Source organism: Pseudozyma hubeiensis (assembly GCF_000403515.1).
Source record: "Pseudozyma hubeiensis SY62 DNA, scaffold: PHS38, whole genome shotgun sequence".
Taxonomy (NCBI): domain Eukaryota; kingdom Fungi; phylum Basidiomycota; class Ustilaginomycetes; order Ustilaginales; family Ustilaginaceae; genus Pseudozyma; species Pseudozyma hubeiensis.
Window position 1 is genome coordinate 157,110 of NW_012133820.1, and position 23,270 is coordinate 180,379.

The following is a 23,270-nucleotide window of genomic DNA, read 5'->3' on the forward strand; positions in this document are numbered from 1 at the left end:
AGGGAGGTATGAGTAAGATTGCGAATGCGAAGGAGATGGAATGAGATGGCTCTTGTCGTCTCGCGAGGGTCGGTACTTGTACTTTGTAGACTCACTCACAGTGTGTGTTGAACGACTACTCGACTCACGACTGGAGTCTGTGGGAAGGAGTCGGCAGCTGGAGAGGCTCACAGCCATCTCGCTGCCTACACGAATGGATGCTGACTACCACCGCTGCCTTCCCTGTTCAAATGCTCTGCCCGCGGGGTTGTACGTTCCCAAACGAACCAGCCAGCTTTTGCACGCCTTGATCCCTGGCACTCAATCCAAGGTTGACTTCATGTTGCCACGCAAGGATCTTGTCGATCCAGCCGAAGTTCAATCCTACACGGAACGAAATGAAGGGCGTACTGTGCCTGTCCCGAAGGCGTTCAGTCAAAAATGCCTCGTCAACTACACTTGAGTACATCATGCTCGGTCCTCGCTGCCAGGATGAAAGCGTAGCGGATTTTTTCGAGCTGACACCGAATGCAAGCCGAAAAGTCCACAGGCAGACCTGTGACAAACGCCAAAGACGCTCCAGCCCTCAGCCTCATTGAGCCCTTCATTCAAATCTTCTGTCCGTGCAATAATTAAGCGGAACGTGTCCCCTGATCGAACTCGCAAAATGAACCTCGAGGAGGCCTGTTCTTCAATAGAGCTCATTCGTTCCGTGGTCGCGGATCAGCATTGACCGACTTCGACGGTGATTGAAAGATTTCGCACCGCCTTCTATGTAAAGACGACGACGCATCGCGACGTGAGCCCAGAAACTGTAGCTCAGACCCATCTGCTTGGTTCTCGTTCAGATTAAATCTGTCTCGCTCGAGCCTGACAGACCTCATGAGCCGTCGGCACTCATTCCTTTGCATATGCCTCGGCTCGGATCTCACACAAGGATAAATCCTGGATTGAAGCCATGCATCTGTCAATCGCCATGATTGGTTCTGAGCGTACAGACGGCAAAAGCAGTGCAAGTGAGAGGAAGAGTTGAAAATTGAGAAAATTTTGAGGCCTTTGCGATGCTCGAGTAAAACAGTCACGGCGAGCAAAGCAACCAGATCTGAGAACATCATGACATGAAAAGGCGACGAGGGACGAAGACGTGAGCGACGAGCAAAGGTGTTGAACCGAGTTGCAACGTCGCCAAAAGATAAGGATGCCAAAGGATCAAAGATGGGACGAGGAGATTGGAAACAGGACACCGAGGGGATGGCCGACAGCAACCAGGAAACAACGTGATCAGGACTTCTGAAGAGAGGCAAGGACGAAAGACTTACTCTTCGTCTTCGGCGTCGAATGTGTCAGAGTTGCGTCCACGTCCACCACCCCGTCCACCCCGATCACCTCGACCACCTCCACCTCCACGTTCACCTCCTCCACCGCGACCACGGTCAGTGTCTCGAGCTTTGATTTGGTCGGTGGATCGGCGTCCTCCTCCTCCTCCTCCCCGACCTCCGCCGCCTCCTCGATCGGCGGCATCGACTTCGTCGGTGAAGCGACCACGGCCACCCCGATCGGCATCATCGATCTCATCCGTTGAACGACGTCCTCCTCCTCGACCTCCGCCGCCTCCTCGATCGGCAGCGTCGATTTCATCCGTGGAACGACGTCCTCCTCCTCCTCCTCGACCTCCTCCTCCTCCTCGATCAGCAGCGTCGATTTCATCCGTGGATCGACGTCCTCCTCCTCCTCCTCGACCCCCTCCTCCTCCTCGACCAGCAGCGTCGATTTCATCCGTGGATCGACGTCCTCCTCCTCCTCCTCGACCTCCGCCGCCTCCTCGATCGGCAGCATCCACTTCGTCGGTGAAGCGACCTCTTCCTCCCCGATCGGCATCATCGATCTCATCCGTTGAACGCCGTCCTCCTCCTCGACCTCCACCACCTCCCCGATCAGCAGCGTCAACTTCATCCGAGAAGCGTCCTCCGCGTTCAGCATCACGGGCCGAGCTTGCATCGCCTCGGTAGTGATGGTGACCGTGATGGTGGTGTCCGCCATGACGATAACCGTCATCATCATAGCCGTAATCGCCGTAATCGCCGTGCGAGTCGTGACGTGCTACGAGTTCCTCGATTTCTTGACCGCCGCGCTCGGCGTCAATCTCATCCCGTCGAAACCAGGGTACGCAGTGGTTATCATGCACACTCCAGTAAGTTCCGTATCGGCAAGTATTGCGCTTGTTCTGGGTGTCGAAACCTGTCTTGGCATCGACTGCATGAGCGACGACGTCTCTAGAGAGGTCCGTGGTGGTAGCGCCCTGAAGATCCTGCGAGGCCATGTCACGAGTGGGCAGAACAGCAGCCCAGGAGCTGGGAGGGCCAACGCTGAGGAAGGCCATGGCCGTAGCCAAGACGAGAATGGAAGAGATGCGAGTCATGTCGAGGTTGGTCAAGTGCGGATGAAGTGCGGAGACAGTAGTTTGAAAGCTTTGCAAGAAGGTTTAGAAAGCTGAGATGGCGTCGGAAGTATGACAGTGGAAAGGGGTGGCGGAAAGAAGAGGAGATGGCGCGGATTGTTCGCTCGCTCTTTTTATGCTTTTGGAGCATAGACGCTCGAGCCTGCTTCAGAGGCCACTCTGGGGAGACGTTTGCTTGATGTCTCATGGTGTGATGTTGTTCCCTTCAGTAGCGTATAGCCAGCCCAAGTGTGCAAGGGAAGTGTGTCGACTTTGCCGATCGCGCCGCTGGCTTGCCTTGTCTGTCGCTGCGTGCTGAGGAAGACAGTCCGTGCTTAGTCCGGGATCACAAGTGTCTGCGTGCCGACTAGCCATTGCTGTTGAAGCCGCCGGTACTGCTGCTCTTCGACGCTGTGAGGAAGCAAGAGGATGAATGAGGAAACAGAGACGATGAGTGAAGGGCAGAAAGCGCACGGACTCTTTTTTAGCCAGTAGCTCGTCCTTCGAGCTGTAGAAGCTGAGCAATAGAGTCAGTCTGCTGATACATTGTCAGCCGTGCTGTCCGATGGCTGACTTGATCAATGCGCGAGCGTTGTCATCACGGTCCAGACCTTTGCCGCAGCAGGTGACTTGGTAGCCGTCTTCTGCTCCGTTCTTCTGCTCTGGCGAACATCAGAATGGCGTGATCTACATCGTTAATAGAGGTGGCATCGCGGCATCTGCTTGCAAGAGTCCGACCCAGGTCACGATGTGGCTGAAGCCCGAAAAGTCAGATTGACAAGGGTGTCTCGATCGAGCCGATGCTGACGCCGCGATGCGGGGTCCCGCGCCGCCCGCGTTCGGCTTCTTCCATGCGTTTTCTAGCTTTGGGAGAGTCCGGCGACTTGATGTCAGCAGCCATACGGCTTTCGATGACTGACCATCCTGCAGGAACATGGCTAGAACTTCTGTTGGTGGCTTGCCTGAGGAAGAAAGGGACCTAGAAGAAATAGTCGCCGCCTGTCTGGCTGCCCACGGATGCCTGCTCTTTAGTCAAAGTCGAGGCATCGGTTGTACTCGATCCGGCAATTGCGCAAGTGCTTGAACCATGATGACTGTAGGCGAGGAGGCAGGCAAAGAAGCTGAGTCAAGTGTGCCGCAATGTAGAAAGTAACGTTTCTTCTTGGTGTAAGGTGACTCTTAGCGATTAGGCAGCCATGGTTCGGGTAAGCACGCAAGGTATATGTATGTAATGCCGACAACCTTTCTCATCGATCAGCTTCTTAGCGCAGTAGGTAGCGCGTTGGGCTCATACAAACCCTATGATATCCTTTCCACTTTCGAGTGGCGATACCCAAAGGTCGTCGGATCGAAACCGACAGAATCTACTTTTTTTTGCTCATGTTTTGCATGATTATTCCTCCTCATGGCTGAAATTGAGAGAAAAGCAAAAGCACCAATAAGTGCTGTAGAGTGGAGGAGACGTGGCCAAATTTCCAACTGCACGTACGCTTTGACCATGTCCGCAGAGTTGGCTGCTCACTTTACATCCTCTTCCATCCTGCCATCCATCCCATTCCCTGTACATTGGCAACATCGACGGGGTCTTCTACGCCGGGCTTACCATGCAATCCGCAATCCAATCCGTTACTCACAACCTGCCTCTCTTCGTTCAGAAGCCAGCCATCGCGCTCATTGGGCAAGAGTGCTACACCACACTCATCTACAATGTTGATTTGAGCTCGAGCCACTGCGTCAAGTATGCCATCTCGAAGGCGCTCGGCTTGGGCATCGTGGTGTTCGGAAGCATTATGAAGGTGCCTCAGATTCTCAACATCCTTAACGGTCGAAGCGCACGCGGTATCTCTCTCTCGATGTATACCCTCGAAGTGGTGGCCTACACCATCTCGCTCGCCTACGCCGTTCGGTCGCGCCTTCCGTTCTCCACGTACGGCGAGAACCTCAGCTTGACGCTGCAAAACATGATTATCTTGCTGTTGGTGATTGCATACACTCCCAATGCCAAAACAGGTCGTGTTGATCCTTCGGCACGTTCCAACAGCATCACGGTTGCAGCGGCGTTGATGGGCATCGGCTCGTTGGCACTGGCGACTCCCTCGGTGATTCCGGCGTCTACCTTGACATTCTTGCAGGCCTGCACGATTCCGATCTCGCTGGCATCCAAAGTACCGCAGATGGCCGAGCTGTACAAAGACAAGAGCCGTGGTCAGCTGAGCAGTATCGTTGTGTTTGCCCAACTGCTCGGCACGATTGCCAGGGTGTTCACCACAATGACCGAGACCGATGACAAGCTGCTGCTGTACGGATTCGGTCTCGCGACGCTCTTCAACGCAGCGATCGCAGCGCAGGTAGTATACTACTGGAACGGAGACAAGGCGCTGGCAGAGCAGAAGAAGCGGGATGGCGAGAAAATTGGACTGCACACGACGTCGTCGGGCATTGCTCCTTCATTCGAGCCCTTCTCGGTCAGCACTCACGGTCCATCCAAAAACAGCAGCAGGAAGATCGACTGAAAGCGCTGCAAGGTCAAAAGAGACGCTTTGTTTGAGTAAACACTCGGACGAACGCCAATGCAACGTACTTTGACAGAGACGCAGAATTGGTTCGAATCGTGTGTGATAGCAATCATATCGAGATGGCAGGAGTGAATTTCGGTGACCAGATCGCAGAGCTGCGAAGGATGGTTCGTCATTCCGAAATGGCACGCGTGCAAGTGTTGGTCTTTCGAGACCGCCGTGTGCAGTTGAGTAAGATTCGGTGTGATTGTTAGCAAAAAGGTGTTTTGTTATTAATATTTTGTGTGTTGAAACTCCACACGAACCACCGACAATCTGGAACTCAATCACTGAGCTCGTTGTCGTCCATCACTCGACGCTTTCTTCCAACACGCCATCGATCGCACATACAAGACACCACAGGACATTGCTTTCAGTGACTTAGCTGGTCAAGCGCAGCGATGCTGTCACTATGGCCGACGTCAGGCCCATCTTCTAGCACCTCAATACCTGCCACACCGGCTTCGGCTTCTTCGTCCCGCACTGCTTTGACTGCATTACCAGCAGCATTCAGTCTTGCCTCTTCCTCAAGATCGTCAAGAATCGAACAGCAACCCGCAGAAACGACCTCACCCCTAGACGCTGAACCGCGGCTTACTGTATGGTCCGTGGTCGAACAGTCCTCCGATGTCCTCGGAACGATTCTTTCCAACCCCATTGGAGCAGCCGTAGCTGGCGTATCAACATCCTCGCTCTGCTTCCTTCTCTGGTGGCGCTACTTTCGACGGATTCCCAACGCTGAATATGTGACACCAGCCGTTCTTCGGTATCGAAAAGTTCTCGTTGGTCGAGTGGTCACCGTCGGGGATGCAGACGGATTCCGTTTTCACCACACACCTGGGCTCCCATACCTCCGAGATTGGTTCTATCCATGGCCACCACGAACCAAAAAGCGCAAGAACGGCCAATCGCAACTCGTTCGAGAGACCATCTCAGTTCGAATCGCAGGTGTAGACGCACCGGAAAGCGCACACTTCGGAAAACCAGCACAACCCTTCTCCAAAGAAGCAAAACACTTTCTATCCTCCATGGTTCAATCTCCATCTAGCGTCGATAAACTCACACCACCCAAGAAATCCTTCTTCTCCAAAACCTCCGCCCCGCCCCCCAATCCCACTTCTTCATCAACGCATGAGATCTCGACCAAAACCATCTGGCTCTACCCTTCCCACATCGACCAGTACAAGAGGTTGGTCGCAACACCCTACGTCTGGGATCCTCCATATTTCCTCGGCAAGACAAACGTCTCGCTAGCAATGGTCAAACAAGGTCTGGCAACGGTGTACAGATCGGCAGGAGCAGATTACGGGAAAGCTACATGGTGGGCCAAGTTCTGGCGAAAGAGTACCACCGGGTTGAATGCGTTGGAGAGAGCAGAGACCAAAGCCAGGAAGCAAAAGATCGGCATGTGGAGTTTAGGCAAGAAGTTTGAGAGTCCAGAAGAGTACAAGCGCCGAGTCAGGGGCGAGTCATAGACGCAAGAACTCCACGGACAGTTGATCAAAAGATACCCTTCAGATAGCATTACGCATTTCACGAATTGCATTTACGAGCACCGTTCTACGACAAATGATCATGTTTGCGATCTTGATGTTTCAGACCCACTGCAGAGTCTTACCCTGCTTGCTGCTCTCGCGGATCAACTTGATCAGCTTGACCGCATTCAACGTCCTCTCCACACCAACCAGCGACACCTTGCTCAGCGCCTCTGCCGCACTCCCTCCAGCCAATTCCGCCTGCTGCACCGCATGGATCGAAGCAGCAACATTGCCGAACAGATCAATGTACCTTCCGGGCAACGTCGGAATGCTCGCCACCGAGAGTTGAGGTTGTTTCGGCGCAGCTGCTGCTGAGCCGGGCGTGGGCAGGGACAGGTCCTCGTCCGATCTGACCATGGTGGTCAGCCTTCCGAGTCGGACCGTGTCGGGGTCGGACTTCTCGCTGTAGACACCAAACTCTTCCGGATGGCTGGAGGGTGTCCAACCGAGCTTGAGCTGGTTCTCCTGAGGATCCGTACCGCGCTTCTCGTAGCTCCCCCTCGTACCCTCGACCCTGAACCTGGGCTGTTCAGCATCCACATGCGAGCTCAGACACGTGGCTCCCAAGTTGACCCTCAACCCGCCGATCTTCGAGCCGGAGGCGGGCGAGGAAGGAGGCAGAGGTGCAGCTTCGGGATAGTTCAAGATCGCCATCCAGTCGTCGTCCACCGCGTTCGGTCCTTGGTTTCGCTGGTTCCTCACAAAGCCGGTGACGCTCTCCGGTGGACCGAAGAGGAAGAGTGCCTGATCGATGAGGTGCGATCCGAGATCCCAGAGCATTCCACCACCTTGCGTGTCAGGATCCACTTCCTCCCTCCAACCCCCCTTCGCGTACGGTCGGAACCGATCGAAGCGAGATTCAAAGTACGTCGGCACTCCCAGAGCGGAAGGCTCGGTCTCCTTGTCGGCAAGAAGACTCTGAATGGTCAAAAAGTCGCCGTCGAAGCGTCGATTCTGGTAGACGGCGCAGAGCTTTCCTGTCTTAGTCTGGAGATCGATGAGCGTCTGGACGTCGGACTCGTTGGTGGCGACGGGCTTTTCGACGAGCACGTTGAAGCCGGATTCAAGTGCACGCTTGGCGAAGGGAAAGTGGGTGTCGTTAGTGGTGGTGACGATGATGAGACCGTTCTTGGGGAGGGTGGTGAGCACCGAATCAAAGTCGGGGAGGATGGTGACATCGGGGAAGAGTTTGGATGCGTCGGGGGAGGAAGAGGCGTTGGCAGAGGTACGAGGTCGCTGCTGGATCGAATGGAGGGTGAAGAGTTGAGGCAAGGCGAGGACGAAGGGGAGGTGGAAAGTGCGTGCCGAGTTGCCAAATCCGACGACACAGACGGGGATGGGGGACGAGGTGGCGGTAGTAGCTGACATTGCTGCGTTTCGGAAGTTTGCGATCGTTCAGCTGGTCGGTGGTGGTGGTAACGAGAGTATTGAAAGCGGAGAGTGCGAATATATATATGCGACTCTCGAGCTGATGCTGCTGTGGTGGTCAGAAGGAGGAGTCAGAAGCTCAGCCTCAACTCGACCTGGATCTTCCAAAAGAACGCACCGACCAACCTCAATCTTGCAGTGCATCATCGCTCCACACGCAAGTCAGCGCATTTTCGGATCGGCGCCGACTTTTTTTGACTCACAATCGATTTTCGGAAGGCTTTCCGAAAAGTTGCACGTCGGTTCTTCCGACACACGGACCGGCAATGCACTGAAGTCGGCATCGGCCGAACTCGAGGTTCACGAAACCACTCCCCACGCTGATGCATCTGGCTGAGCAACAACGGCGAGCAAAGCAAGCAGGAAAAAACAAGAACTGCAGCACCTAGGATTCCCGCGTGGTCCCCCACCGCAGTACTGACTAGGCGGTAAGTTGCTTAACTTCGCAGATCGGACGGGATGCGGTGTTTTCAACTTCCTGTGGCCGCAGATGTCAAACGCATGCCTGCAAAATTATACATACTGACGGGCATGATCGCTGCAATAAGAGCGTTCAGGATCACACGCACAGACATACGAGAACATTCTCCATGAGGTAGAGTGTCATTTCAGACAAGTTCCATTAAATTATGCTTGCAGTGGTGGTAGCGATTGATCGTTTCCCCATGCCTGTGGAGTGTCCGCGAGACCGAATTTCCACGTCCCACCGGCAAGTACGTCCGACCATTTGAGTTTGGGCTGTGCAATCGACCGCCCGTTGACAGTCACGTTGGCCACATAGACATGCTCGTCATCCGACCCAGGCGCTTCGATTCGCAGATGAACCCCCTTTTCCTCCTCAGCTCGCGCAGGTATCGTGATATCCATGCGCTCAAAGAACGGCGATGAAACGACGTATTCTCCTGACACAGGGTCAACAGGGTAGATGCCCATAGCGCTGAAGATGTACCACGCGCTCTGCTGGCCGCAATCCTCGTTGCCCGCGTAACCGTCTGGCTGATCGCTATACGCTTCGTGTGAGATGTTTCTGACCAGACGCTGCGTCTTGGACGCTTCGCCAATAAGAGAGTAGAGATACGGAATGTGATGCGACGGCTCGTTGGATTGGTCGTTGTGTCCCTCTGCAAAGTGGCGGTCCAGCAAGTTTGCCAACTTGGTCCTGCCTCCCATGAGCTCTGCGAGGCCGGGTACATCCTGGACGACGTCGAAAGAATAGTCGAAGCTGTTGCCCTCTGTAAAACCTTCTTGGCGTCCCCTTGGATCGGGTAGAAGTTGAACGAGGAAGGTACCGTTCTTCAGCCGAGCTGCCATGAGTCCCTGGTCTTGGTCAAACACGTGGCGATAGTTCTTGCTGCGGGCGTGGAAAAAGTCTGCATCTGCTTTCTTGCCAAGCACGTCAGCTAGCACTGCAATCGCATGGTCGTCGTACGCATAGTCGAGTGTTCGACTCGTAGACTCGGACCATCCATCGAGCGGCACGTAGCCCGACTGATTGTAAGACGTCAGTCCAGCGCGCACCTCGAGCGGAGTATACTCCTCGCGATCCTCATAGCGCAGCTCCTCTTCTCGCTCGGGAGGCACCGTACCGTCTTTGCGGACCGCCTCCCAAGCCTTTTCGACATCAAATCCGGAGACACCTTTTACCACGGCTTCGGCGATAAGCGAGTCAGCATGCGTCGAGATCATGATGTTGGTCTCCGCCAATGTCGACCACATGGGCAAGAATCCAGATTCGTGGTAGATGTCGAGAAGCGAAAGCACCATGTCGACCACGCGTTGCGGTTCGAACAGGATCAACAGATTCCATTGCGCTCGATAGATGTCCCAGATCGACCAAGATTGGTACCGTTGGCCCTTTTTGACCTTGTGGACGCTATCGGTGTAGCCAGAGTAGTAGTGATACTCGTGATTGTCCTCGACGCCGTGTCGAGGAACGGTGTCTTGAAGATCACCGTCGCTATGCGGAATTGGCTCTGCATGCTCCGCTGGATACTGAGACGCATGATAGATGCCAGTGTACAAGATACGCTTCTGCTCTTCAGTGCCGCCTTGCACTTGGATCCGATCCGTCTTGCTCTTCCACGCATCGATGAGCTCTGTGACCACGTCCTCGACGTTTGTACCGTTCGGCATCTCGACGTCGAGGTTGTAGCGTGCTTGTTGCTCCGAGATCAGACTGAGGCCCATCCGCACCCTGACACGTGTCGTATCGATGGGAAAGCGGACGAAGCCGTACACTCCGAGCTCATTCCACCTTGATCGCTCGCCGGGATGCATCGATATGCCCGTGGCGTTCGTGTGCGCCGTTCCAACACTGTCGCTTGAGAAGCCTTTGATCCACTCTTCATGCGACGAGTCCGTGCGTTGATACTCAAAACGGTAGACAAAGTAGCCGCGAAACCCTGGTGCTTCATGTGGGCCGAGCCGATAGTCCATGCGTTCCGTGTTGTAGCCCGATATTTCGCCCTTCTCGACGTCGATGCGGACCGCACCTCGCCAATGCTCCCGCGAAGCCTGCACGGCGATGTAAGGTCCCCACTGCGTAGCATTACTTGCTGCGATGTGTTGAACGAGTCGTTCCATGACCGAGTTTTCCCTACCTGGTTTCTCGAACGTATACTGCACCATGGCAGCCCGACTCTTCCCTACCAGCTCCGCAAACATCCGTCCTTCCGAAGAGTTGCCCATCCTGACGGCGTACTTGAATGGCGCCACGAACTCGTCCGCCTGACTGTAGGAGTGACCGCGCTCATGCTTGCCAAGTTTGACCTCGCCTTGTCCGCCAAAGACGGTAGCAAAGCCGTAGTCGCCCATCCAGATCGCAGGCTGGCGACTGGCAAGGAAGCCGATATTGACGGTGTCGTTGTCGTGATATGCGCAGCCAGAGACCAAATTCTCCCGTGTCATGGGCACAGTGCGGACGCCAGCAAAGGGGAGCGCTACCGAAGGCACCATGCCGCCGTATTCGGATGGATCCGGACCATTTGTGCCGATGCGTGGGTCGACCCACTGAAGCGTCCCTGAACGGTCTGCGTAACGGGTCGATTCGACATGTGATACGATGTGACTGCTATCCTGGTTGTGTGCTGAACAGAACGGATAACATGGTGGTTCCGAGTGCTTCTGTGAGCGAACGCCGCTCAAATCTGCAGGAGCGGAGAAGGCGGTCTGCTTAGCCTCGACGATGACCAAATGAGCGGAGAGCAGTAGCAAGCTCAGGGAGGCGAGCAAGATGCTGCAACCCTTTGCCCACTTCATCTGCGTCGAGGTATGCTCTGCGGTCGAGGTGACGGTAGAGAAGAGAGGCGATTCAGTCGGAAGTTGACGACTCAGGAGGCCGGTGCATTGATCCGGTGCGATCTTTCAGGGTCCAATCGCTCCACTTTTTTTTAGGTGTCCTCGGCGCCTGTTTCCGGCTTGGGAAGAGCTTGCTTGAGCCCCTCCTTCTCATCTCTGTTGTCGTGCAACATACGCTCCAAGTTTCTTCAGGCTTCCCATCCTGATCCGACTTGGTGCTGAAGCATTGCTGGGTCGGCCCGTCTCAATCATGACGACCTCTTCACGACCTCAAGCGGACGGCGAGCAGCACAACACGCTTCAAGACGAACAGTCGCCGCTTCTGCCTCGCCATGATAGACGCAAATCGTCCAACACAGCATCAAGCTTGGGTTTCGGTTCCTTTCTGTGGAGACATGCGTTCTCGCCGCTGCCCGAGATCGAGTCGAGTGGGGAGGCGCTTCCGTCAGCCTATTTGCCACCCTTGCTGCTTCAATGCTTGATTACAGGCCTTGCTGATGCTAGCACGTTCACTCTCACCAAAGCATGGGTCGGCTTTATGACCGGCAACATGGTGCAGATGATCATCAACGCCTTCGACGTGCTGCTTCCATCCGACTCGAACGCCGACAACGACGTCGGCGAATCGCGCAAAAAGCTATACTCAAACATAAGCAGTCTGTTGGGTTTCGCCATTGGCTGTCAAATCACTGGCATTGTTGTGCAGCGCCTCTCCACCGACCGAACGAAGCGCATCACGTTGGTCCTGATCTCCATCTACAGGTCGATAGTCACTCTGTGTGTCATAGTTTTGGGCATGTACTCTCCAGCCTTCCGTCTGAGTGGCTCGCTAGGCTGGCTGGTCATAATGATCATGGCATCCAGTCTAGGCAGTCAGTCCACCTACACAACCAGCCTGTCGACACCCTTTGCCAACACGGTCGTGTTTACGGCCACATTGACATCGGTAGCATCGGATCTGCACTTGGTCACGCTGCATCTCAGTACGATGAACTATTTCAAGCTTCTGAGCATGTTGGGACTCTTTGGTGGTGCTGCCCTGTCGCAGGTTGTGCTCAAAGTTGCGACGGCAGCCTCGAGGCGCGACAAACACGAAGCAGTGCAGCACGCCCTCATCGTGCTCTCGGGTATGGAGCTCCTCCTGGGCTTGTTGTGGTACTTGTGTGGGATCGTTTCGCATTGGAAGCAGTACAGAAGAAGCGCTTCAGATGGTTCAGGGAATGGAGGAGGTGACACCGATACAGACCGACAGTCCTGATTGACGCATCACATCATAGACCAGACACAACATAGACTAATCAACGTAGACGTGCATTCTCTAGACGAACAATGATCTCATGGACGTAATACAGCACCAGGCGTCTTCGATATGTTTTTGAACCACCGATTGATTGAGCAGACACAAATGCCTGTGTTCAGACGAAGACAGAATGCCGGCGGTTCGCGGTGTCAACGTATGGAAACTTAAGCAGGCGGGTGCTTCACACAAGGTCGAGTCAGACTCAAGATTGCCGAAGCAGCTGATGGTGATGTCGAGATCACCGAAAAGCCGACGACGGAAGATGAGGTGCGGCTAGATCCCCACACGCCCCCGCATTCTGTTCGTGTAACTCGCGCACATCACTCCGCATTCGAGCCGTCGACAGCCGAGATGCAGACGGACGGCGTCAGGCCACATCATGCAGCACTGACTTCCGATCATCTCTGACAGGGACCCTTTCTTCTAGACCTCTTGCAGCCGCCTCAACCCACCTTCTCGTGCTCAGACTGATGCTAATTATCTAAGTTGTGTCTTGAACACTTCTCTTCGTAAAGTCTGAGGTACATCTTGTTGTGTTCGCAGAGGCTCTTTTCTGTGTTTCGGATTTCTCCAATCTCGTGATGAATGCTTTGCCGAGCCTTACCTCGCCTCAATCCTTGGTCTCGCCTAGCATCGACGTCGGGAATCTTGGACAGCTACGGAGTGCATCGTCCCGTCGACTCCGAGGCTGCCGACGATCTACCTTTCGCATCTGCAACCGGCCTAGCGGGAGAGCGTGCGCCTCTTGCAAACATGTGTGTTGCCGCGTGTCAAAGGATTCGAGAAGCGCACTGTGAGCCGACAATCGCACCGGCAATCTTTCTTTTGCACCTTAACCCTGCTCTAGAGCACTTGAGCTTTGCCTTCAGCTCCATTCCAACGTGCGACCGGCAGACACCGTGCGTCAGAGGGTCGGTGCGCATCGTAGTCCCGCCGACGACGTTTTGCTATAAATTACCGACGGCACTTGCTGTCGATCCATGTTATTTCTCAACTCCGCTCACCCCGCATTTCTTTTACAGCCGGCGCCTGATCGCCTCTGCCTTCTCTCCACTACCATCCGCGACCTCGTGTCACGGTCTGCGTGACAACGCCGCTCAACATGACCTTCAAAGGGGCACTCTTGCCGCTGGTGCTACAGCTGCTCGCCTCATCGGTAGCGCTAGCAAGCCCCACACCCGTCTCTCCACAACGTACCTTGCTGGAACGCGATAATGCAACCCCGGTCGCATCCGCAGCTGCGTCGAAAGAGACTCCCGGATTTGTCAACAACGGCACGATTGGCAGCTACCCTTGCCTGTACCAATCGCAGATGGAGGACTCGCAATTGACCTTTGGTGCCGGCTCGACTGTTCCTGGTACACAGTGTCCTGGTGCGCTTCCCGCTGTCTACCCGCACAACCGCATCGAACTCCGTGCTCCCGACGACTCGATTCGTGCCACCTTCCAACCTTACGGATCCAGTGTCACCGAGCTTTGGGTAAAGGATCGTTACGGAGGCTGGAGAGATATCGTTCTCGGCTACGACAACACGACCAACTGGTCCACGGATCCTATCCACCCCAACTTTGGTCCCATCGTCGGCCGATACGCCAATCGTATCAAGAATGGTACGTTTGAGCTCAACGGTCACACCTACCACGTGCCAAAGAACGAAAACGGTCTAGACAGTCTCCATGGCGGAGATATTGGGTACGATCGCAGCAACTATACCATCGCAAAGCTGTCTGCGGACGAGCTCGTGATGGAACACACGGATCCAGCAGGATTCCAAGGCTTCCCCGGTCAAGTCAAGACAACGACCCGATTCCAGCTGGGCTCTAATGCGACGTGGCACATTGAAATCAACGCCACCGCTACCAAGGAGACGCCGATCCTGCTCTCATCTCATGTCTACTGGAACCTGGACGCCTTCAACGAGACATCCACCGCCCTCGACTACGTCCTTCACATGCCCTATGCGGACAAGTACGTAAAGACCGACACCATCTTGATCCCCACCGGACCACTCCCCTCCGTCCAGAACACTCCCTACGACTTCCAGTCACCCACACCTTTCTCTCAAAACTTCAACGACACACTCGGTGTCTGCGGATACGGCTGCCAAGGCTGGGACTCGTGCTTCATCATGTCCAAGCCGCCGGGGTACAACACGAAGAAGCCCGCGGTGGAGATGTACAGCAAGAGATCCGGAATCAAGCTGTCTGTTGTGACGGACCAAGCTGCTGTCCAGGTGTACACGTGCGACGGTATCGACAGTCCTGCCAAGGGAAGCATTCCGAGGAAACAGGTTCATGGTGGCAAAGTAGGCGAGGACATCGGAAGCGTCGTCTACGGTAATCACGAATGCGTGGTGTTGGAGATGGAGGACTACATCGATGGCATCAACAATCCGCAGTGGGGTAGGAACCAGATCTACGGTCCGGACAGACCGTACAAGTGGAAGTCGACGTATACCTTTTCCAACGTTGATGAGGACGGGAAGGATCTTTGATGATGAAAGAAGAAGGCGTATGAAGTCGCATAGATTGTTCTCTGAATGTCACATCTGTCTAGCGCAATGTGTGGGTCATAAGACTGGACCGAGAGGAAAGAAGATGGTGCCACTGAACTCGATTGACATTCATGATGCACTATAGCTTTCCTTTATCCGCTGCAAGCTGGCGACCAGAGACAAGGATACACGGACCACCGTAGATGACTCTGTCCTGGATCGACTCTGGTTGAGACTTGACCCAGCTCACGAGGTCGGCGTCTTCCGCGCCTGGCTGCAACCAGAACGTGGCGACACCCTGGTCCTGCAATCCCTTTTGCACCACCACTAGGCTGATTTTGGGAGGTGTGACGACGGAGATGGCGACCTTGTCGGCTGGAGCGCCGACTTTGTCGAGGAAACTTGCTACATCGGGTTGAGTCGCAAGCGATTCGATTTCGGCTTCTTTAGGATGGATCGGCGTGATGTCGAATGAGTGCGTCTGATACCACTTCAAGACCTGTATTGCAGCATCAAAGGGATGAAAGGGCGGTTCAGAGCTTTTGTCGTGGTGCCGTGGGAGAAGTCGGGCACAAACACTCACCTTGTTTCCAAACTTGGACGGATCCTTGCTTGCACCAACAACGGCGTACTTGCTCGCATTGAAGAAGCTGTTGAGCGCTGTGTTGATGTGTGCGTTCGCCATTCTGAGTGCTGCTGTCTTGTGTGAAAATGCAGATGGTGGGTAGAAAGCAAGATCGGTCCATCAGTGTGGGGTAAACGGCACCGGCAATGTATCCTTCTGGAATGACACCATCTCGACAGCTTGGTGCGTGCGGGGCGAACTCCAATCGGGTCACCCGATTGGCGAAAGTGCACGGACAAGTTGAAATTGACCGACTCGAAGCCGAACAATTGGCGCGTTTGCCTCGAAGAAGGATTTGTCGGCTTTGCATTCTTTGTGCCATCCCATCGGAAGTTGCAGCAAACCGCGACCCTTCTACCTGTGACTACTCTACAAACAGTCTCCACCTATACCATCAGTACAGAAGCAAGCATCCCTGGACTCCAGCATATCAATATGGCCTCCTCATTCCTGACACGGGGAAAGAAGATCGTGGCGTAAGTATGACTCTACATCGTTCGAGAAGGTGCAGGCAGGATCGATACTGACGGCGGCTCGCTTCCTCTCTCTCTTCACGGCTCGTTTCATTCTACCAGGATCGGTCGCAACTACGCGGCTCACGCCAAAGAGCTCAACAACGCGGTTCCCACCGAACCCTTCTTCTTCCTCAAACCCACCACCTCTTACATCTCCAACAACGGAACCGTCGAAATCCCTCGCAACATTGTCGCGCACTACGAAGTCGAACTCGGCGTCGTCATCGGCAGCCCTCGCGTCCGCGACGTTTCCGCCGCCGAAGCAATGAAGCACGTCGCCGGCTACACGCTCTCCATCGACATGACCGCACGCAACCTCCAGGACAAGGTGAAATCCAAAGGTCTCCCCTGGTCTTCCGCAAAAGGCTTCGACACCTTCACCCCGACCTCTGGATTCATCGACAAGTCTCGCGTCAGAGACCCTTCCAAACTCAAACTTTGGCTCAAAATCAACGATCAAATCAAGCAGAACGGCACTACGGGGGACATGATCTTCGGAATCCCGGAGTTGATCGAGCACGTTTCGTCGATCATGACGCTCGAGGAAGGCGATCTGCTCTTGACGGGTACACCGCAGGGTGTAGGCGAGGTCAAGGATGGTGATGTCATGCATTGCGGGCTGGAGGATCAGTCGGGAAACCTGCTCGAACAGCTCAAGATCAATGTGGCCAACCGCGTCGGCGGATACGAGTTCAAGCCCTAAGCCTGCGCACTCACTACAACGATATTTCTCTCGTCAAAAAATTGATTCGAGCAGATTCATACACATGTGGCCGAATGATCAAGCTCGTTCGCTCACTTCTTCTTCTTGTCGGCGTCAATGTAGATCGACCTTTTGAGTGCCCTCTTGTGCGAGTTGAGCGTAAAGAACGCAATCCATGCCGGAATACCCAGAGGAATGGTAGTGAGGATCCACCTGATGGCGACCAATTTGCTGGCACCCTTCCAATAGCAGACCAGAGCCATCAGTACGGCTTCGAACAAGTGAGCGCGCACAATGCTCTTGATGAAAGCATCCATCTTGGCGGGTCCACCGAGCGTATTGTTTCGCAGCTCGTTCCATTGAGTCAGCCTGCCCTCCGGCAAAATCGACTGGAAAATACCGTGCGATGCCAGCGTATCCGATCGCAGGGCAAAGTAAGCTATGCCGAGCAACGCCACGCTGTACAGCGCGAACTTGGGTGTGCGGTATACAATGTCAGGCTTGCGCGTGGTGATGACTCGCTCCGACACGGCGGAGAGGTCAACCAGTCGCTGTCGTACTTCCGAGTAGCCGGACAAGTAAGGGTGGAAGGGCACGCTGACAGTGTTGGATCCAGGCTTGCCCTTACCCGGGGTCGCGCCCTTTTGGGTGTTGTACACGATCTCGAGGTGCTTCTTGTCGATGGCGGTCATGAGCACCTGGTTGGGCTTCAGTGGCGATGCAAGATCGCCGTAGTGCGTCGCAAGGTAGGCGAGCGAGTCCTGTGAGGCAAGAGGGTGGCATCATCGTCATCGGACGTCGTCCTCTCTAGATCAGCTCTACTGCAATGCGTCTCGTCTCTAGGCAAGGCGGAGTGTGTCACTTACCTTGTGATCATTGTTCATGTGCGAGATGATGCCGTCTGCTTTGGCAGCAACATCGTCGGTAGCTGATGTGGCCATGATTGCAACGAGTGTCGGCGGCAGGCGATTGATCTGTATGATGTATGATGGAGTGCGGACAGAGGAAGCGTGGAAAGGTGTGGAATCGATCGAAAGTGGTAGCCACACCCGCGGCCAAAGCTCTGGGGATCCACCAATGTCCCTGGCTCCAAATGCGGGGTGATGCAGCCGAAGCGAGCGAGCTAAGTCGAGGGGCGGCTGCTTGTCCTACACTCTGCCTTTCACGGCTAACTTTTACGCCGGTTCCCCGTTTGTCGCTGCGATTCCACACCCTCGCTCGGACGCATTTGCGCAAAACATTGCAACACGAAGCTTTAACATGAATCAACGGCGCTTGAAAATTGTACAGTTCTCCTCCACCGCAACGACGTTGGACCCTGAATTGGCTGCAGCTTCTATTCTTCTCACACCATGCTCGTGGTGATCCCGATGACCAACACATCGACTTTTGGCTGGCCGGACCAGCTTGCACACGATGCCTCAAGCCTTTCAGCTTCAGCAGAAGCCACGCCAATCCCAATCGCCATCAGGAGAAGCTCAACATGTTGAACCGCTGCTCGACCTCCAGACGCCTTGTTCGCCCCTGCGCCAACACATCGATCCTGAAGCTCTGCCAAGGCCTGACTACTTCGAATCGCTGGACGCACTACACCTATGGTACCAGATGCACTATGGTGACGCTCTCAACGACGATCTCGAGCAATGCAGCAATCACACCGGCCCTCCCTCGCCCTCATCCTCCAGCTTTGCCCTTACTGGACCAAAGCTGGTCGTATGCCACGACTTTCAAGGCGGCTACAACGAGAATCCTCGCCAGCAAGGATACTCTCTGGAACACCTGCATCTCGTCGATACGTTCATCTATTTCTCTCACAAGCGAGTCAGCATTCCTCCCGTCGGCTGGCTTACGGCTGCAGCGAGAACGGGCACAAAAGTTCTCGGCACACTGATCTTCGAATGGTCCGAGAGCGTCCCAGACATGGCACGTCTGCTTCGAGGTCCCGAACGCAAAGCTATGCCTTTACGAGGTGAGCCATGCTTCTCACCACAGTACGCAGTCGAGCTGGTCGAGCTGGCTCTGCAGCGAGGCTTCTCAGGCTACCTGGTCAACATTGAAGTCGCCCTGGATCTCGGATTCAGCTGCTCCGGAGAGGCCTGGCCAGCTTGGGTTGGTGAACATGCTCGAATCGTTGAAATGCACAGAAATGCAGAAAGGCTCCGGGGCTGGCTGCACTATCTACGTGAAGAAGGCACAAGACGGTTCGTCGAAGCTGGGAGGGATGCAAACGAATGGGAAGTCATGTGGTACGATTCAGTCGTCTACCCACACGGTCAGCTTGCATGGCAGGACGCACTCAACGAGCACAACGTCTCCTTCTTTCAGGCTTCTCACACTTTCTTTACCAATTACACCTGGGCGAAACCCCCACAACCTTTACCGCCAGGTCAGCTCATCGATCCGAACGATGAAAATCCGCAAATATTACAGCTGCGTGGATACGGCTTGACAGGTCCAGAAGACGGCGGGCACCACCCACAGCTGCTCCTTTCTGCTGCCATGGTCGACAGCCTCGATCGACCAAGAGAGCACGTCTTCGTGGGGATCGACGTCTTTGGCCGCAACTGCTGGGGCGGACTGAAGGCGTGGAAGTCTCTGGATATGATCGGTCCGCATCGGCGAGAGCAAGACGGCCTCGGGTTGAGCGTTGCGCTTTTCGCTCCTGGATGGACCTGGGAGGAAGAAAGTGCAGGCCTGACCCTGGAATCATCGCAAGCATCACAGAAACGCAAGTGGTCGGACTGGTGGCACATCGACTCCTCCGTCTGGATCGGTCTACCAAGCACGCCAGCCCCTGGACAATTCCGAATCACGTTGTCACCGGACGACGTCAAGCCACTACAGTCATACTTCAATTGGTCGAACTTGAGCTTAGATCGCAGTCGAAGGCGTGCAAGCAAAAATGGTTTCTACACCAATTTCAGCTTCGGGTCGGGAACAAAGTGGTTCGATGGTGGCGAGCTTGTTCACGACTGGTCTCGCGGCACGGATCCGAGTTCTGGATTCACCGATACGGGAGTCTGCATGCCTAAACCGGATCTTCTATACGCTGCAGCGCACGACGATCCGAGCACGGCAGGAACGCCAGAGTCTCGACAGGAGTCTCGTTCTTGGACTTTCGATCACGCGCGTGTCTGGTCGGGCACTGCATCACTACAGGTGACGATGATATGGGAGGATCACGATGCCTTAAATACTGCTCGTCAAGTTCCTGTTTCGCTTTGCTCGGCTGTGCTGGAGGATTGCGGAGGAAACTTGGAGGATGCGGAGAGCAACGAATGGCAGTACACGATTGTCTACGATGGAGAGACTCGTCTGCAGCCGCATGTGGCAATCGCCGAGACCTCCAATCAAGCGGGTGGCATCCACATCCGAGACGATGGAGCAACGTACCGCGACCTGCCGAACGGATGGACAGCAGCAACGGTCTCGTTCGAAATCGTCCACTCTGACAGTAGTCAAGCTCTAGAATGCCCGACACTCAGTCTCGGCTTCACAGCTTCTGTGCAGCCTAGGACATCTCCGCAGACTCGCATCGGCGCTTTGCAGGTCTCCAGACAACCTGTCTCTACTGACAATGAAGCGCTCAGCATAAATAACCGTCCGGCATCAGATCTGTCCGATGCTGCCACGTCCAACGAGCAGACGAAGAGGCTGCAAGCATCAGTGCTCGATTGGACTACCTCGAGGATCTCTACGTCCTCAATGTACTACAATGTATGGGTGCAGAAGATGGATCGTCCCGAGAGCAGGGTCTGGCTGGGTACATCTACACGCGAAGCGACACGGTACGAGTTCTGCCTACCCGACCATCTTGCGCTCCCCCCGCAATTGGCACAGGAGATGGAGACAGATTTGGAGTACATCGTCACCTCATTAGACATTCTTCATCCTAGAATCGTAGCAAGAGCAAGAGTCACACTCATCTAGACACGACCTCATCCATTCGCGCCTTGCAATTCAATCATGGTGATTTTAGCATTCCTTTACGCCTCGATCCGCTGCTGGAACTTGGGCACGACCCACACACCCCTGACCTTTGTAGCCTCCCTTTCGTTTTGCCTGTTGGCCTGATCTTCCTGCTTCTCTTCCACCTCATCGCGGATCTCTTCACCCATGGTGGGGGAGTTGTAGTATTGGGCGAGCGTTTCGATGGTTGCTAGGGGGAGATCGTATTCGAGAGCCAGGCGTTCGAGGTCCTTTTGAGTTTCGCAGTGCTTTCGATCGTCCAGGAGGAGAGTGATGGTGTTGGCGGAGATGCGAGGTGTGGTGGTGGGCTTGGAGGGAGAGGTCTGCTGCGTCGTGGATGAGGGGGAGAGGGTGTCGGCGGAATGAACGTTGTCGAGATTGGCTCGTTCGCGTGCTTCTAGGATGCGAAGCATTTGATCCGTCTGCGAGGTATCAAGGAGGAGTATGTCAGCTCCTGATCACAGAAGAGCGCAATAATCATGACTGGAAATACGATACTTACAGCTTGGTAATTGGTCGCGTTCTTTGGAACCTTCACCTGTCCCAATCGAGACAAGTTTTGCATGAACTGCGGGTCGAACGCATCGCGCATGATATCAGCCGATTTGTGCTCGCTCGCTTGCTGCCGCTGACGCTGTGTCTCCTGCTCGCGCCGAGTGGATGCGGAAGGAGCATATTGGGAGCCTTGCTTTGCCGTCGAAGCACCGTACTCGGTAGGTGGTACACGAGCTTTTCCGGAGGTGGGCGCAGGGGCAGGGCTGGCGGACGGCTTGGCAGCGGAAGGAGCGGCTCTTGAGACTGTAGAGGCCACCTCGGAACCCAGCTTGCGTGCTGGTTTGGACGATGATGATCCCATGTTGACGTCGTTGCTGTGATGGAAATGTGGTGCTGGTGCAGCGAGAAGACAGGTTGTTGCGGTGGCTTTGACATGAAGGATTACCAAAGTGGAGGAAAGCGAAGAGAAAACTGCAGCGGAAGTCGGAATTGGATCAGAGCTGGAAGAATTGTGATTTCGCTGGACCCTGCGTCAGAGGTCCAGCTCCAACTCCTCATCCCCCGACTGCGACCGATAAGGATACGATGGCGAGCTCTTCGAATCATAGCATCCTTGACGGCTTCAAGCTGGACAGGATCCTCGACCAAGATCCAAAATCCAAATCTGTCAATCTCTTAGGAACGCTAGACACGTACCTTCCAAACGAAATGCTTTCCTCGAGGGAGCGGGCAATTCTTCTCGTGGAAAAGACGCACTTTCCCCAACCATTCTTGGACCGCCTTAGGGAATCACCGACAAGATCGAACGTCGTCGAGGGCGTAGAAACTTCTTCGGAGCTGGATCCCGCAGAGCAAAAAGTGCAACCTCAGAACGTGCGCTCGGATCGTCCTCCCATATTCTCCAAGGTCAGCGATCTCGGTCAGAACGACATCTACACATGGCTACTAGCACACTTCGGATCTCGAAGTGTCGATGCAGATGTGAAAATCACTCTGATAAGGGGAGCCACACAGGCGCATATCGACAAGTACTCGGCTCAACGCAAGGTCATGGTGTACGAGACGCCCGAAATGTACCAGCAAAAGGTGCTGCCATGGATCGAATCGTTTCCGCCGTCGCGTATCCAGTGGGTGTACAACATCTTGGAGCACAAGAAGGAGGCTGACAGCATTTTGTTCGAAGATCCAGATCCCAAGAGCGGATTCATCGTGGTGCCTGATCTCAAGTGGGACCAAAACACGACGTCGAGTCTCTACATTCAGGCCATCGTACACAACCGGGAGCTGAAAAGTATACGTGACCTCACAAACGAGCATATCGGAATGCTCGACAACATCAAGAAAGAGGCAAGTCGAGTCGCGTTGGAGAAGTACGGCTTGACGGGCCGAGACGATACCGCGGACGGCAACGTGCGATGTTTCCTGCACTATCATCCGAGTTACTAGTGAGTATTTATTCATGTTGGCAGAAGGAATTGACCCAGTCAGCTAATGAGCTATTCCAACCCCTCCACGGCAGTCATCTGCACGTCCATATCCTTGCAGCGAGCTTCACATCACATCCTGGCGCTGTGACGGGCCAGGCACATCTGCTAGACGACGTGGTCGATCTGCTCAAGCTCGGCGTCGACATGAAGCAAAGAACCCTAGGCTACTCGCTCGGCACCAACAGCAAGCTATGGGACGTCTTGTACCCTGCACAACAGCCTGAAGCATCCGAAGAAATTCCAGCCAGCCTTTAAAGGTAGGCGCAGACGGAGACTTCCCTCTGACCGAACTGTGGTCCCCAAAGAGCGGAAGTCGGAGAAATGCCGAGATTGCCTCCACTTTGAGCTGCGTGTCGTGTGCTGCAAAATCTTTTTTTCGAGGACTGTGATTTTCAGGTGCTCTTCCAAATCGTCGTTGACTGCGCTTCTCAACACTGCAAAGTGACGA

General features: G+C 54.7%; 13 protein-coding genes and 2 non-coding genes across 15 annotated transcripts; 8 read left to right on the plus strand and 7 right to left on the minus strand.

Annotated features, from left to right (window-relative positions):
- Positions 1-428: 428 nt before the first annotated feature.
- On the minus strand, positions 429-1,932 carry PHSY_003757 (hypothetical protein; the record flags this gene model as incomplete). Its single annotated transcript, XM_012334374.1, has 2 exons — positions 429-535; positions 1,299-1,932. The coding sequence occupies 2 exons, from the start codon at positions 1,930-1,932 to the stop codon at positions 429-431; spliced, it is 741 nt and encodes a 246-aa protein (XP_012189764.1).
- Positions 1,933-1,990: 58 nt separating this feature from the next.
- PHSY_003758 (hypothetical protein) lies at positions 1,991-4,929 on the plus strand (the record flags this gene model as incomplete). The annotated part of the gene is made up of 2 exons (XM_012334375.1): positions 1,991-2,404; positions 4,072-4,929. The coding sequence occupies 2 exons, from the start codon at positions 1,991-1,993 to the stop codon at positions 4,927-4,929; spliced, it is 1,272 nt and encodes a 423-aa protein (XP_012189765.1).
- PHSY_007619 lies at positions 3,673-3,783 on the plus strand. The gene has a single exon. It is a non-coding gene; the product is annotated as a tRNA-Met (tRNA).
- Positions 4,930-5,372: 443 nt separating the features above from the next.
- Positions 5,373-6,446, plus strand: PHSY_003759 (hypothetical protein; the record flags this gene model as incomplete). Its single annotated transcript, XM_012334376.1, has 1 exon — positions 5,373-6,446. The coding sequence occupies one exon, from the start codon at positions 5,373-5,375 to the stop codon at positions 6,444-6,446; it is 1,074 nt and encodes a 357-aa protein (XP_012189766.1).
- Positions 6,447-6,566: 120 nt separating this feature from the next.
- On the minus strand, positions 6,567-8,221 carry PHSY_003760 (NAD binding Rossmann fold oxidoreductase; the record flags this gene model as incomplete). Its single annotated transcript, XM_012334377.1, has 2 exons — positions 6,567-7,748; positions 8,141-8,221. The coding sequence occupies 2 exons, from the start codon at positions 8,219-8,221 to the stop codon at positions 6,567-6,569; spliced, it is 1,263 nt and encodes a 420-aa protein (XP_012189767.1).
- An 89-nt stretch (positions 8,222-8,310) lies between these two features.
- Positions 8,311-8,425, minus strand: PHSY_007533. The gene has a single exon (XR_001099832.1). It is a non-coding gene; the product is annotated as a 5S ribosomal RNA (ribosomal RNA).
- Positions 8,426-8,564: 139 nt separating this feature from the next.
- PHSY_003761 (glycosyl hydrolase) lies at positions 8,565-11,195 on the minus strand (the record flags this gene model as incomplete). The annotated part of the gene is made up of 1 exon (XM_012334378.1): positions 8,565-11,195. One exon carries the CDS (start codon positions 11,193-11,195, stop codon positions 8,565-8,567), a length of 2,631 nt encoding a protein of 876 aa, XP_012189768.1.
- A 289-nt stretch (positions 11,196-11,484) lies between these two features.
- On the plus strand, positions 11,485-12,492 carry PHSY_003762 (hypothetical protein; the record flags this gene model as incomplete). Its single annotated transcript, XM_012334379.1, has 1 exon — positions 11,485-12,492. One exon carries the CDS (start codon positions 11,485-11,487, stop codon positions 12,490-12,492), a length of 1,008 nt encoding a protein of 335 aa, XP_012189769.1.
- Positions 12,493-13,636: 1,144 nt separating this feature from the next.
- On the plus strand, positions 13,637-15,028 carry PHSY_003763 (aldose 1-epimerase; the record flags this gene model as incomplete). Its single annotated transcript, XM_012334380.1, has 1 exon — positions 13,637-15,028. The coding sequence occupies one exon, from the start codon at positions 13,637-13,639 to the stop codon at positions 15,026-15,028; it is 1,392 nt and encodes a 463-aa protein (XP_012189770.1).
- Positions 15,029-15,167: 139 nt separating this feature from the next.
- Positions 15,168-15,713, minus strand: PHSY_003764 (hypothetical protein; the record flags this gene model as incomplete). The annotated part of the gene is made up of 1 exon (XM_012334381.1): positions 15,168-15,713. One exon carries the CDS (start codon positions 15,711-15,713, stop codon positions 15,168-15,170), a length of 546 nt encoding a protein of 181 aa, XP_012189771.1.
- A 375-nt stretch (positions 15,714-16,088) lies between these two features.
- On the plus strand, positions 16,089-16,871 carry PHSY_003765 (fumarylacetoacetate hydrolase; the record flags this gene model as incomplete). The annotated part of the gene is made up of 2 exons (XM_012334382.1): positions 16,089-16,129; positions 16,229-16,871. The coding sequence occupies 2 exons, from the start codon at positions 16,089-16,091 to the stop codon at positions 16,869-16,871; spliced, it is 684 nt and encodes a 227-aa protein (XP_012189772.1).
- Positions 16,872-16,963: 92 nt separating this feature from the next.
- Positions 16,964-17,812, minus strand: PHSY_003766 (hypothetical protein; the record flags this gene model as incomplete). Its single annotated transcript, XM_012334383.1, has 2 exons — positions 16,964-17,632; positions 17,738-17,812. 2 exons carry the CDS (start codon positions 17,810-17,812, stop codon positions 16,964-16,966), a joined length of 744 nt encoding a protein of 247 aa, XP_012189773.1.
- A 475-nt stretch (positions 17,813-18,287) lies between these two features.
- Positions 18,288-20,801, plus strand: PHSY_003767 (glycoside hydrolase; the record flags this gene model as incomplete). The annotated part of the gene is made up of 1 exon (XM_012334384.1): positions 18,288-20,801. One exon carries the CDS (start codon positions 18,288-18,290, stop codon positions 20,799-20,801), a length of 2,514 nt encoding a protein of 837 aa, XP_012189774.1.
- A 56-nt stretch (positions 20,802-20,857) lies between these two features.
- On the minus strand, positions 20,858-21,696 carry PHSY_003768 (hypothetical protein; the record flags this gene model as incomplete). Its single annotated transcript, XM_012334385.1, has 2 exons — positions 20,858-21,262; positions 21,343-21,696. 2 exons carry the CDS (start codon positions 21,694-21,696, stop codon positions 20,858-20,860), a joined length of 759 nt encoding a protein of 252 aa, XP_012189775.1.
- Positions 21,697-21,920: 224 nt separating this feature from the next.
- Positions 21,921-22,781, plus strand: PHSY_003769 (scavenger mRNA decapping enzyme; the record flags this gene model as incomplete). Its single annotated transcript, XM_012334386.1, has 1 exon — positions 21,921-22,781. One exon carries the CDS (start codon positions 21,921-21,923, stop codon positions 22,779-22,781), a length of 861 nt encoding a protein of 286 aa, XP_012189776.1.
- Positions 22,782-23,270: the final 489 nt, after the last annotated feature.